General features: G+C 38.8%; 1 protein-coding gene across 1 annotated transcript in view; it reads right to left on the bottom strand.

Annotated features, from left to right (window-relative positions):
- ITGBL1 (integrin subunit beta like 1) overlaps positions 1 to 13420 on the bottom strand; it is a 142981-nt gene extending 129561 nt beyond the window's left edge. The window contains exons 1-3 of the mRNA XM_085306006.1: positions 13344 to 13420; positions 12293 to 13005; positions 10801 to 11012 (exon numbers count right to left, since the gene is read on the bottom strand). Coding sequence (XP_085162132.1) covers positions 10801 to 11012; positions 12293 to 12390 — 310 coding nt within the window. The 5' untranslated portion in view covers positions 12391 to 13005; positions 13344 to 13420. The remainder of the gene's footprint in view (positions 1 to 10800; positions 11013 to 12292; positions 13006 to 13343) is intronic.
- Between the last annotated feature and the right edge of the window lie 477 nt (positions 13421 to 13897).

The following is a 13897-nucleotide window of genomic DNA, read 5'->3' as shown; positions in this document are numbered from 1 at the left end:
AAGAGCTTGTACAATTATTTTGTATTGTGATACATAGACTTATGCCACAGTTATACCCTTCTGTTTAGAAGAGGCCATATACAAAGGAAAGCAGTTTAAAACCGAAAAARAAGTGATGTACTCTTTAATATTTCTCCTCTGTGCTTTAACTGATTAAGCAGTCCTGGGAAGGAAGAAGGTGGGAAATGACCCAGTCCTGTTACTGTAATATGACATCCTAAAACCTAAACTGGCCCTAGGAATAAGCAAGGGACAAATCTGGGAGAGAGAAGACTAGAGATCACTATGTCTTGGGCTACCTAGCAAATAGGTTACTTAAAGTAGCTTTCTCTAGGTAGTTCTCATACAGATGGATATTCAGTAAATGAGGAAAAGCTTAACGACACTCCAGAGCATGTCAGCCTTAGGTTAAGCTGCAGTGGCTGAGTTAGCCAGGCCTTACAAAGCTAAATGTGCTGATAGGGCAGCTAAAACTGATCTTTTTCAGAGAAGATATTGCAGAAATGAAACTTGGACACTCTGTCTTAAACAGAATGATTTCTGCAAACGCACACTGTATGTGAAACCACCTARTCAGAAGGCAGCTGGATTCAACTGCAATTGCTCCTATATTCTCAGTTCTCATCTAGAGAAAATGCCCTCTGTGGAGGTGACTGGCAATTTTCTGTCAGTGATAGCTGTATGCCAAATTTCTTCCCGAGCACAAACTTGGTGCTGTTCTCCATTACACTTGCTGTGTTTGTGATGAGGATTATCTGTGACTTGAAACGGAAGAGAGAACRAAATGAAATTCTCTCAAGTGATAGTTCATAGAAGTACCATTCTAAAACACCGCTCTAATGAAGTGTCTCATGTCCATTGTATGATTTTATTTACATTTCTTACTAATTATCTGCTTACAACAGAATTTACCTGGCTACAAAGCTAACAGACTGAAAAGCCAAGTAAATTTGTAATATTGTTTTCTGCGATTCTGTAATAGACGGTCTCGACCTTATCACTAAATGTCAGCCTATGATTGTACAGTTTACTCAAAGCCACTCTATTTTCCAGTTTAAAAACTTTTTGCGAACCAAGTCAGTGCAGACTATTAGAGTAAGTGTCATATGTTATTAAACCTAGCATGAATGATTTTCTACATGTGAAGCATACAGTGATTAAAAGGTGCAGTTCTGCAATAGTTTTCRGAAGAACTACATTGCAAAATTTTCTGTGGCTTTTAGTCAAGGAACAGCAATAGTTCTTCAGCTCTTTGGTATAACTTGGTTCTTCAGGTATGCTCATAAGATGAAATTGGTTGTCCCCTTCAATTTCAGGTCTTCCTTGACCTTTATTTGTATTGACTTGTATTCTCTTTCAGTGTATGGCTTTGAAGTCCTGATTTTGAAGTCTCTTCTGGCATACTGTCTACATTGTCTCCTGTAACTTCACCTGACATTGTGAACATTTTCCTTATAATTTTTTCATAATAAGATTTAAAGGATATGAATTTATTTCTATGTAAAAGCCTACTATTCTGGAGTAGCATAAAAAAGGATTACCATTTGCTTGATAAATCAAAGTTATTGCTAAATATTCTGAATGAGCAAATTTGGTGGCTGATTGGTTATCTGTGAAAWTGCCCTGCTACAACCTCATCTCCTTGTTTATGGATGGAACAGTTTTAAGTCAGATATACATTGAGTGCTTTCATAACTCAAAGCCACTCTGATTTGAATAACAACATGTAGAAATCAACAATTTAACAGTATGTAATGCAGAGAATATTTTTTTTGGAAAAGAAATACCTGACTATTATTTGCATGAAGAACTACTCTTAGCATCTGTACACAAGGTTTGGGGATTTTTCCTGACAGAGCCTTAAGTAATAATCTTCATGATATCACATATTTTGTACTTGCACTGTGTCTGGTGARACTTGGTAGATTGAGTCCCTGAGACAGACTGAGATACCTGGGCTTTCTTCTGAGTTTCACTATAGGTCAAAGATGACCAGGAGGCATGTTTTAATCTCTGACCCTCAGCTTCCCCTCTTCAGGATCAGAAGAAAAATATATACCTTCTAGTAATTCATTGTGAGAACTGCAAAGAAATATGCTATGTAAGAGTCGGATGCTTATACTCATTATTATCCAGTGCTATATCCTAGAGATTYTCATATCATCTGAAGTGATGCTTCACTGCTCTGAAATGTAGGCAGCTATCCCTGCTTGTACATGTACTGCATTATCAGCTGATCTTAACATTAGCTTGTGGTCCCCAAGAGCCCACTAAACCCAGTGCAGAGAGAAAGAGAGATTACAGCCGAGTGTCTCCAAGACTTCCTGAAATAAGGTAATTATCATATGGTTATAAGAAAAAGAAAAGTGGTTAAGTTTCACTTTTCCCTCGAAAAATAAGTTATTCAAGACAGAAAGCTATTTTAGACATCCAGATATGTTATTAATTTAAAAGTAAAAGGAATTGCTCTTGGCATGAGTCAGTAATCAGATAGATGGACTGTAGTTGTCTAAAAGTGTTTAGTGGTCTACAAATGTAGATCTTAAGTTTTTTTTAATATTAAGTTTTTCAGGAGTTTTTTAGCCCCCAAGACATACAGACATAGATTGGATTATACATGTCTACCTCTTCTTCACAGATAAGTGCCATTCGTTGTTCACCCCTACAAAAAAAACACYTGTATCTTTATCTGCTGAAAAGCCCCTCACAATATGCAATTCCTTTCCAAAGTGGAAAGGAGGGTCAAGAAATGAGTTGGGTTTWTTCAGGAAGTGGAGAGAAGACAGAGGAAGAGGTTTTCCTTAGGAAGAGGGGCTTCTAGCTTTTAAGACTTATTCTGCTTGCTACGCCATTCACCTTATCAAATATTCAGTTGTTTTCTGTAAAAAAAGAAGATAGTTTAAGATTTCCAATGAGGAAATACATGGTGAAAATACTTTGTTACATGACAACATACTGCTTTGCCATGTATCTTCCTTACATTTCAGATAAATGAATGAACTAAGTTAAATGACTAACAGTTAAAATTTCCTTTAAACATGTCACAAAGTTTGTATGAAGCATTTCAAATTGAAGGACGATATAATTTCTCCCCTGTCCTAAATGAAGCACAAGTCCTCTAGAGAAACCCATAATGAAAACAAAATTAAAAGATGYATCACGATACAAATACATAAGACTTCATTAGAGTTAGAGAGTCTTAGCATTTCTTAACCAAGATTTCTTAGCCAAACTTTAAAAATTAACTTTAAAACTTAAATTTAAAATTTAAATAACTTTTTTTAATACATACTTTTAAATAAATAAGAACTTACATGCAAAACAGAAAGAAAATACATAAAAAGTTACTTTTGTATTCAGCAGCCTCCAAGTCTTCACTCTGAATCATCTAGGTTAGTGTCCCAAATATTTAATTTGATAGATACCACCTGATTTACAAACCTGAGCTAGAGTGGCTGGTACCAGAAGACTGGAAAAAAAGGGATAATTCAGAAAGATGGGTTRTGAAGGTCAGTCTTAGGGATGGAAGGAGCCTCTTGCAGCTCACTCTCACTCCCCTCTCCATCTCTAGCATTGCCCCAGGAATACAGTACTGTGACCAGATGCCCCAAAYATAACAGCTGCTGCTGTATGCTACTACCAAGGTGTTAGTGTATGACTGTAACATATTCCAGATCACAAAGCTATTACTCAGCTCACTTCTTCCTGTGTCAAAGTTGGCATTCCTGTTCACTTTCCCCATAAGAGGCCCTCGGAATACTTTGACTGCCACTCTTCAAGCCACTGGTAGGAAAAACTTTGGATTATATCACTGCTACTATTCAGGTAGGCAGGTAGAAGAATGAAGCATGTCTTAGGAGCTTTAGGAATGTAATTGCTGTTTCAAGAAAGGAGATGCAACTACAATTGAACTTGGAAGCTTTATTCTTCCTCTTATGAGCTTTATTCTTCCTCTTATGCAACTACTTTAGTTGCTATTTCTTCCCCACTCCATATGCATGTCCTCACAAACCTCTATTTGAAAATAGGGGCTCATTCCATCATAAGGAAAGGAAGATTTAGAATAGTATTTTTAAATACCTTTTTTTTTTAAAAAAAAAAAAATTGTTTCATTGCATACTGAGATGTGGAACAAAGGTGTGGAAGAAAACACACCTCACTGGAGTCTAGATATGTCTCTTCTCAGTGTAGGCTTACTATTATGAGCAGATTTTGCAAGTGGTTTGGACTAAAACAATCCCTTATTTCTAGGGAAAAAGAAGAGCTGAAAAAAACTCAAATCCTAGCTCCTTCACCTTTGCCTTATTCTTAATAGTTCTTACTATGAAAATTTACTTATCCAACGGGATTTGACTCCAGCAACACATCGGTGTTCCACCACAATGTACCGTGCTCTTTCTTCCTAAGAAAACCTGTCWAAACACTTTAAACCAGAGATGTTGCCTGTTAGGGTAAAGCAGTTGGAAACACCTATACTACAAGGTTTGCAGCCCAGTAACAGAAGAGGTGGGTGGTTTGAAGCTCCTTTACAGGACCAGCTATCAACAATAATTCTTTAAATAGGCATAGAAAATCTYACTAGTCCAGTCAGTTCATCTGACAAAGGCTGTCATAAGAATATATAAGATCAGTGAAACCCACCCACTGATGAAGTAGGTAAGATCATTAATACACTCTTCCGAAACATTAAGTACACCTGTTATTATCTATCATTCATTTCTTTTTCACATTAATGAAAATAAAACACAAGTGTTTACAAATTGGCTCAGTTTGTGAAAGYAGTTTTGACATAAAGGGCAGGCTTTCAAAATAAAAAGAAAGATCTCAGTTCATTAGCAGGCCGTGAATAACAAAAATTCAAACACATTTCAGAACACTAATTTACATTGCCAAAACTTGCACAAAGGTTTGCTTTTCACTGCAACAGATAAGCTTGTCACCCTAATTTAAAGAAGGGCAAAAGGTGAAGGGAAGGCTGCTCCCACCYCTGCTTTTTGTGTTCGTGATGGCCTGGGGGCCGCATTCCAGTTTCCACAGATGTCACAGAAAGTTTCTCTTTCCACCTATCCATTGTATTCACTTTCAGTTTTTAAATTAGCACATACTCTCTAAAAGTAATATCTGCATATGAGTGTTTTAGTTTGAAAGAGCCCAAGGACTAAAGGTGCTCAAATTGATGCTCAGGTATACAAAAACAAAGCATTTAATAAGGCACTTTTGAAACGTCTCCCTTCCAGTAATCTCTGACACAGTGCCTCTCTCCCAGCTACCTCCTCCTGCCTCTTCACTTGTCATGAACGTACATGCTGCGTTTGGGAATACAGCACTTTGAAGTGTAACCAAGGCTGCTAAAATTTAATTAGCTCAGGTACCAAGAACATAGAGCTAATAATAATTCAGGATTTAGCTCGTGTTTTGTAAACCTGCCTGAGACCACATACACTTACCAAGGTAACTGGTCCACAGTGGGGTCTGTGCTATCACACTCCTACCAGAATCTGGGGGACCTGTTTTGAAATTAACACATATGCTATTATTATTATTATTTTCACACCTACAAATCTCGGATCCAGGAGGAAACGTCACTTGAGGCCAAGTTCAAAAATCCAGACTGAGGCAAACGAAGTCAGAGAGGAACTGTAACTTCCATTTTTATCAGTAGCCTCCTATCCTACTTTTAATTTAGTCATTTTAAGAGGCTGTATCACAAATGAGCACATGTCCCAAAGCTGAATTTTGGCTGATATGGTCTCTGATATGGAAAATGTTTAGACCTGTTCTGTCTACATCTAGGACTTTGAGTTTCACTCCASATTGAATGGCAATCAATGTAGGTCAAAGACTGGCTTTTCTACATGCCTTTAGCAAGAAATACTGCTCAATGAAAAAGYAACATTTCAGACCTCACCTCAATATGAACACAAGGGTATGGTTGTTAGATCACTTTCAACTCAAGTAACATAGGCAGCCTAAAAAAGATTAGACCTTTCATACAAAAAACAAGACAGCTCAACACAGTCTCAAAATCCCATTCCTAATCATCTAATCATCTTCCACTTGCTAAATAAGAGCATACATCTAATGAACTTACATGGATACATAACTACATATTACAACAATGTTTTAATTTGAATTTATCTTGTATTTCTATATCTACTACTTGTCAATTCAATTTTTCACTTGTTTTCTCAGTGTAAGTTAGCCTATATCCTGAAACCTCACAGCTGAAAATAATTGCACTGATATTTTTCTTTTGATATTTTTCTGTTCATATAGCTATGATAACACTTCTGGCTGCAAAAACCTACAACAAGCACTGCCATTAAATTTTTGACCTAGTCTTAGAATAGGTATGGCACTTACAGCACCTACAGTTCTAGAGAAAAAGATAGAAAAATTTGTCACTGGTATCAGAGGCAATGAAATTCCCATAGCAATGGATTATGGCAGTAGTAAATCATGCAKTGTTACTATTATTCAGAAACTGCAAAAGTATTTCAGTTTCAAAGGGGAGAAATTATTTATAAAACATCAGTAACTTTGGAAAAATAATCAATATATTTGTGAGAAAARGAGCCATTTTCTTACTTTGTATTCTTTCTTCTTTGTTGCTGTCACAAGATTGTATCTCCCGCTTGTTCTTATTAACTATGAGAAGCAAAGTCATACCGTCTCCTGCTCTAGCTGACAGCTCCTGTGATCCACTCTCTAGGAACACCTAGAGTGTTCAGTTTGTGGCACTTTGACTGAAATAGCAGTAACCACTTCAGTCGGTCATGAAAGTCTAAGTTTAGTTTCCTTCCTCAATCTTCTTTAATCACAGGCACATAAAAACGTTAACTAAAGAAAAAATTTCAAACATCATTCCACATTTTCATATATACTGTGAAAGCACACAAAAAATAGGTATCGAGCGGCTCTTTGATACATATTACTGCTGCATTCCATTTTTCTATGCACATAACGCAGATTCCACTACTACTAAGAACACACTGAGGCAATATGAAACTGGATAAAGTCAAAACTACTACTTGCAAATAAACAGCAAGTAAATTGTTTGCACTGAATAAAGCATAAATCCCTTGGGATTTTGATTCAGYATATTCCAATTATCCTTCTCATAGCTCATCTCTTCCTTGAAGACCATCAGCAAATGACAAAATAAAGATATCATCAGTGTTGCAAACAGAATTACAGTATTGGGAGTCTGCYCTTCTTTCCTATACACTCCATGAAAAGTGTAGAGCAAGCAGAAGAAAAGGTCACTGAGGAAGACAGTGCACTCAGTGGCTCAAATCACAGTACTTCATTTCTCTCATCTTCTTGGTTATTAACTCCACGAGAAATCACCAACTGCTTTATCAATCCCAGTGAGATAAAGCACAAAAAAACCCAACAATACAAATAAACAAAAAAACCCCACATAATTCTCTCCAAAACATCTGGAAACATAATGAAAGGGAAATACACCAGGCAAGTCACAAAAGAGAGTAAAAAGACAGAGACATTAAAAACTGCTCTTCTTTATTAGTTATTTTTCATTGCTTATATAAGGTGATGAGAAAAAGCAAATCATAAACAAATGGACCTTTCTTCTATCCCACAGGCCTTCCCTCGTCAGAATATGGCTGTCCAGCTACTGATCTGAAAGGTGGATCTGACCAAGAAAGTGCCTTGAAGACAATGAGCTGCCTATGTGCAACAAAGTGTTTTGTTTAGCTTGGGATGGGAGAGGGAAATGAAGGTATGTATGGATTGACTGACAGGGAAACACAGTTATCTTTGGCCCTAGTGACACAAACAGCTATGGCTGTCCAACTCGGAATCCCAATCACTGGTGATTAGACATCAGTCACTTGGAAAAGACATCATTCTGGCAGATTGAAATGCAGCTTGTTTGAAGCAGAATTGATCTCAGATATCACAGCTCTCTAGTGGAATATTCAATTAGCATCTAGAAGTTCTGCATATGGTACTACTGTGCAGTTATTGTTACTGTACTCACCTAGAGGGACCACCAATGAAATAGTGCAATAAACACTGAATTAAAAAAAGCAAAAAAGAAAAAGAAAATAGGAACAGAACTGTAGTAACACGTTTTGGCTCTTCACCTAAAGGTAATATAGTTTAATCATAGAGTCAAATGAGTTGCTTGGGGTTACAAAGAAAGGAAAGTACATGACATACATACAATCAGCTTGGTAGCTTTACATTAAGAAATATCAGAAGACATGTTTCACTGAATGGTCAGTCACAATCAGCAYAAATTGTTCTTTCTACTAAAAATATATATGATTTGCCTAAGAGTGGTGAAAGAAAGAAATACACAAGGTATTTTTGGATACATAAGTGACAGATTCACACAGAGTACTGTGAATGAATGTAATAGTAATATTACACTGCAAATATATATATCAGTGCAAATATATAAAAATATGTATCAGTGTAAAGTTTACTTTCCAAATAGGAAAGCAAGATAGTGAAATTCCCCATCCTTGGCACACATACAACAAAAACTGATGTATTAAAAATGAAATACTGAAAATATTCCTCTGATCTACCATACAAGACCATAGCATTGAAAGGAAAAGAAAGGTAGTCATGTTGGTCTTTGAGGATCAATATATACTGTTGCCAACCATGTGGCAGGGCAGTACTTCTGTACTTTTGCCTTTTTTCTTTTTTTTTTTGGCTTAGTCATACATCATAAGGGCCAATCTCTTGCCAGATATAGCATGTCCAATTGCCTTTTCTACTCTCCTCCCCTCTCATATATGTACAACTGATTAAAATTAGCTGTTAGCTAGTTAACTGACTAAAAAATGTAGTGGAAAATAGGGAAGAGTGCTGAGAGTGCTGAGAGTACCACCTGAAGCTAGGAGTTCCACAGTTCCAGTTTAGATCCTGCTACTGGACCTTGAAGAAGTTATCTGGGGCTTGTTTTCCCGAAATACTGAACAACCTTGGACTCCAAAGAATTCATCTGGGCTTTCAGCAATGTTAACACACACACACMMAMAAAAAAAGCCAAGTAAGTAGAACCTTAGGCTCTTAACAGTTGTTTCCCTTCCCATAACTTTGTACTGAAATTTATGCTACTTTTGTTTTCCAGTGGAGTGAATTTAAGTTATTTGACATCTCAGTGGTACCATAACTTCAATACTTCAGAGGAAAAGGTGACAAATAGAAAAATTGTTTTTCAAAAACAGTTGATCAGTTAATGGTCGTATCTGAACTGCTGCATGAAGTGCTACACAAATTCTAAAAAGTATTGTTAGAAGTCTCTCAGTTTTGTTTATCCTCCCAGAAACCCTTCCCACCAAAGCACTGACAAAACTTTCAGTCACTGCTCATGACATTAACAAGGAAATTAAGCAGAGATAAAACTTTGYAATAGTCAAATTTGTAGTAGAATATTAAAATCAGAGGAGCTTTCAAAAAATTGCCCCAGCAAGAATCAAAGTTACTGAAATCATAACACCAAGTAGAAAATTCACCTTTGAGACAACAAAGCACTGAAGTGACCAGTGGACCTCTACTATTCCTTACGTAACTAGACTTACGACGCTCACTAGAAAGCCTACAGATCAGTTTCTCCACAAAGCTTCAGAGCCATAGCTGCCAAATAATCCCATTCTTGATCTTTTCATGTTATTATTGGACTTCTTATTCTTAGCTACATTGTTGCTAAAATGAGTTGCTCTTTTTTCCTACAAAATTTGCCAAACCCACTGCTGGAATGCATTTGTATTATCCGCTTACTAGCAGAATTCCTGTTACATTCCCATTGACCTAATTGCAGTTTTTGGCCTGAAAAAATGACACGTTTGTGTGAATCTGGTAAAACTGTTTAAGCAGGGACATCAGAAGTGAAGTACCCTTATGGCCCCTTTCATCGAGCTCCAGACTGAATCCTCTTAGGAATGCGATGGCATTTCTTCTCCCTGCTCTTGCCTAAAATCCTATTCTACAGCTGCTTACAAAAAATCCAAAATCTGGCAAAAATAGCTTAGAAACTTAAGTAGAGACAGCTGGAAGGATGAAAGAGTGATAATGTTTAGATGTAAACCAAGTGACACGTTCCAACAACTGGAAGGGACTAAACTCTGTCCCACAATACAGGGTCAATAGACAGATCTCTGAAACTACAATGCAATTAGATTATTTTGAGTCTCTCTTTGAATAACATTATCTCTACTTAGAGAAAAATGTTTTTCTTATTTATACAGCCTCATAGGAAACCCTCCATGTGATACCTGTCATAGCAAGCCTTCTTCATCATGACAGAAGAAAAAAATTACAACAAAAATGTGATTGTTCAGAGCTACTTTACAGCCTTGGTAGATACTGCTTGCTATTATTATGTGAGCAGTCAAAATTCAGCAATAGTACAAGAAAAAAGCAAGYAGAATTGGGTCACTGAATTAGATTCAAAGCATAGTCCAACCAAAAGCATCTCCTAGTTTTGCTCTTTCTGCAGATGAAGCTCATTCTGGGCACAGTCCCATTTTGTGGCACACGCAGTGCCTTGACTTTCATTCTTTGACCTGGTGAAATCCTTAGATGTGCCAACAAACCCATTTAGAGTCATGGTTCAGGAACACATGTATAATCATGTCTCTACTATAGCAGTGTGCGGTATTCCAAACATATTTCGGATTATGACACATACTCTTGATTTTCTAAAGCTTCAGTTACCATAGGAAGCTATTAGCTATCGGCAATGAAGGCATGGAGATGCCAGGACCCTGCCCGCTTGAGGACACTAGGAAAGTCTCCCAGTTTCTGTGGCTTCCTTACCTGCACAGGTCTTCCCATCATAGCTCTCACACACCCAGTCATGGCACTCACACAGTGGACCATAGTATTTGCCGGACTCAGTCACTTGGCAGATGCAGACTCCACAGTCGCATCTGCCTCTGTCACTGCACAGTTTTCCCCCTGGGACACGGCACCTGAGCTCTGACTCAGTCTGGGACAGCCGGCACGAGGAAGGACTACCCAAACCGCTCCTGCGGAGGACAGCAAAGAGAACAAGCTGCGGTCAAAGCCAGGTGCTGCAGCTCAAAACTGGTGAGAGCTTGGCTTGATGAAACCACCCCTGCTGCCAAGGCTTTGGCCAATCCACAGAAAATTGTTTTTAATGCCACAGGTTTATTTATACTTGTCTCAAATCACCCCATTTTCTTCCCTTTCAACAGAAATCTCATGGACACCTGTGGCAATGCAGATGTATTTTAATTACTTCGCAAAACTACATTAGGCTCATCCTGTTTTTCATTATGCATATCTGGGTATATATGCATATACATGTATAGTTTGATTATGACACATTTTAATTTGAATTATTCTGATAGGTTTAGAAAAGAGACAAATATATCCAGACTTCTAGGTAGCGTAACTGGAATGTATGATACCGAAAACCAAAGCAATATCTGATTTTAATACAATACATTCGCCAACATAACCTTTTGCATTCTTCTTACTGTCAGATATAGAGGTTTTATGCTTTCATCAGAACAAGAAAGAGAAATAATCATTGATTTTTCATGTAATGGTATAGTCTGTGGCTGCAGTTTGACTAAATTCAGCAGAATTCAGGTACTAATATGGACGTTTGCAGCTCTGCCATGCAATTGTGCCAYGCACTGGAGCACATAGATCAGCCTATGCAGGACACACAGGGAAAATCACATATTGTCTTATCAGGAACTGGGATGTAGGRTAACAGAATAAAGGATTGGTCGAGGCTAGGTGCCAAAAATAGGTGTTCACAATGCTAGGGAATACTGAGGATTCAGATTACTAACAYTAGCACTTCTCAGACATCAGATTTTGTTGCCTTGGAGCAAAAGAGCTGCTGGCTCTAAGAACAGACAGGTGTTGGCAACAGTGGAGGGGAAGAGGAATGGGAAAGTGTGCCTCACTGCCCTTGCACCAAAATGCAGGAACACACAAGATTTTGCAGGTAGATTCCTGCTCTATGTAGGCAGCAGAGTTTCGAGGTTTGGGCATAGTTATCAGTATCCCTACTTTTCACCTTTCCCTCTTCACGGCATTAAAGATCTACACCTAAGACACGCAATACTYCTCTGCAAAAACTCTGCGGTTTGCATGAGACCTATTCAGGCTCTCAGCAACACAAAACACCTTGCCTGGGTGTGACTTTTGAGCAGGCAGAAGAACAGCTCACAAACCGCTCCACCACCCCCTCCTCAGACCCACCTCTATGCTCATGGCAACTAGCTGAGCGATTGCAACCGCCCCAGGGTAGCTTCAGAGCCAAACTTACCGCAGGGCCAGGGGGGTCGCCGGCAGCACAACTGGCAACAGGCAGGGCAGCAAGGTGGCCAGCAGAACCACCAGCCCCAGCAGCCCCTGGGCGTGCATGGTCCGAGCTGCGCCGCACCTGGAGCGCTCCCACGGACAGACGGACGGACAGACGGACAGATGGACCCGCTGGGTGTGCAGAGAGCTCTGAGCCGGCCGAGCCCGGCTCCAGGGCTTCTCCCCCCGTGCAGCAGTGGCTCTGATTAGCTGCCTAGGAGCTGGATTTGGGCAGCGCTCTGGGAGGGAGGCCGGTGCCAAACCCTGAAGTTTACAGTCTAGGCAGGGAAGTAATTAGAAACAGTTGYGCAGCCAGATGGTTTATTTTGATGTTTTAAAAGTGGCCTGTTCACAGATGTGAGCGAACTGTCTCATTCTCCAAGTGCAGGCACCGTAAATATTTGAGGTATGTGTATCCCCGTGTCCTTTGATGGATGACTGTTTGGGATAATCTGTGTAACGTGGCTGGGGAAACGTGCACTGGTGAGGAGAGAGGACCGGAGCTCCCCAGCTGCCTCTGGCTGAGCTGCAGCATCCCGGGACGTGCTTGCCTGGCTGCTTGGGGACCTCCCTCCTGCCCCTGCAGGTACCTCCTTCCCCTCCTTTCCCACGGGTTACTTGCTGGAAGCATCGCACCATGCGACCCCAGAGGCTGCCAGCCTGCACCACTTTGAGTAACTGCAAATTAAAAAATATTATGAGTTAGCTGTTTCCTAATGCCTCATTAAAACACTTCATCATACGAGTGGAAGATTTTGCAAGTGCTTTAAGGTTAGGCTAAAATGAGTGAAATTTGGCAGGAATGGTCATGTCCATTTCTTTATGCTATGCAAAAGTTGCAACCCTTTTTGACCCCACTAGTTCTCCCTGGGGAACTGCTGATTGCCCAATATGTTTCTGCAATGGAAAGCTCTCAAAGAAACTAAACTTTCATCTCAAATACAGTATGGTATCGGTATTCCAGTCTACAAACACACATCTGCATTTTTGAAGCAGGTGGCTGATAGGAGACTTACATTGGTTCCGCAGCCCATACTGTAGATTACAGTCCTTGACAGCTTTTTCAGAATGAATAACTCCTTGGATTTTCACATTAGATATCTGGTATACCACAGATTATACTGTAAAAAACATTTTAGGATTCAGTTAAAAGTTCTATGACTCAGACGCTGCCTTTCCCAAAAGTGTAATTAGCTGTCTTACATTTAAAACTATGAACTCAAATGTACAATTTGAGTTCAGCTAGCAATCGTCTTGGAACTTCCTGCAAACAATGCATCAAATTTTGACTTTGCTCTGCTAGTCTTACAGATGCCAAAGGAACCCTTGAAGCCTAGTTTTCAGTCAAGTACCTATTCTATTAAAATATAAACTTTCAGTGAAACACAAAAGAGGAGAYTGTAAAAATCTCTTCTAGCATATTGGTAAATAAACATTTAATATAATATATATATATTTTATACATACTCCTTGAARATAAACAAGTTAAAAACAAACATGACTCCAAATCACTATTAAAATATAAGACTTCTGTCTTATTTTAATAGATTACCTTGAAGTTGTGAAGTGT

Source organism: Rhea americana, unplaced genomic scaffold (assembly GCF_003343005.1).
Source record: "Rhea americana isolate MKP2758 unplaced genomic scaffold, rheAme1 scaffold_23, whole genome shotgun sequence".
Lineage (NCBI taxonomy): Eukaryota > Metazoa > Chordata > Aves > Rheiformes > Rheidae > Rhea > Rhea americana.
Note: the sequence above shows the minus strand (reverse complement) of the source record. Positions and strands in the feature narration are given on the sequence as shown.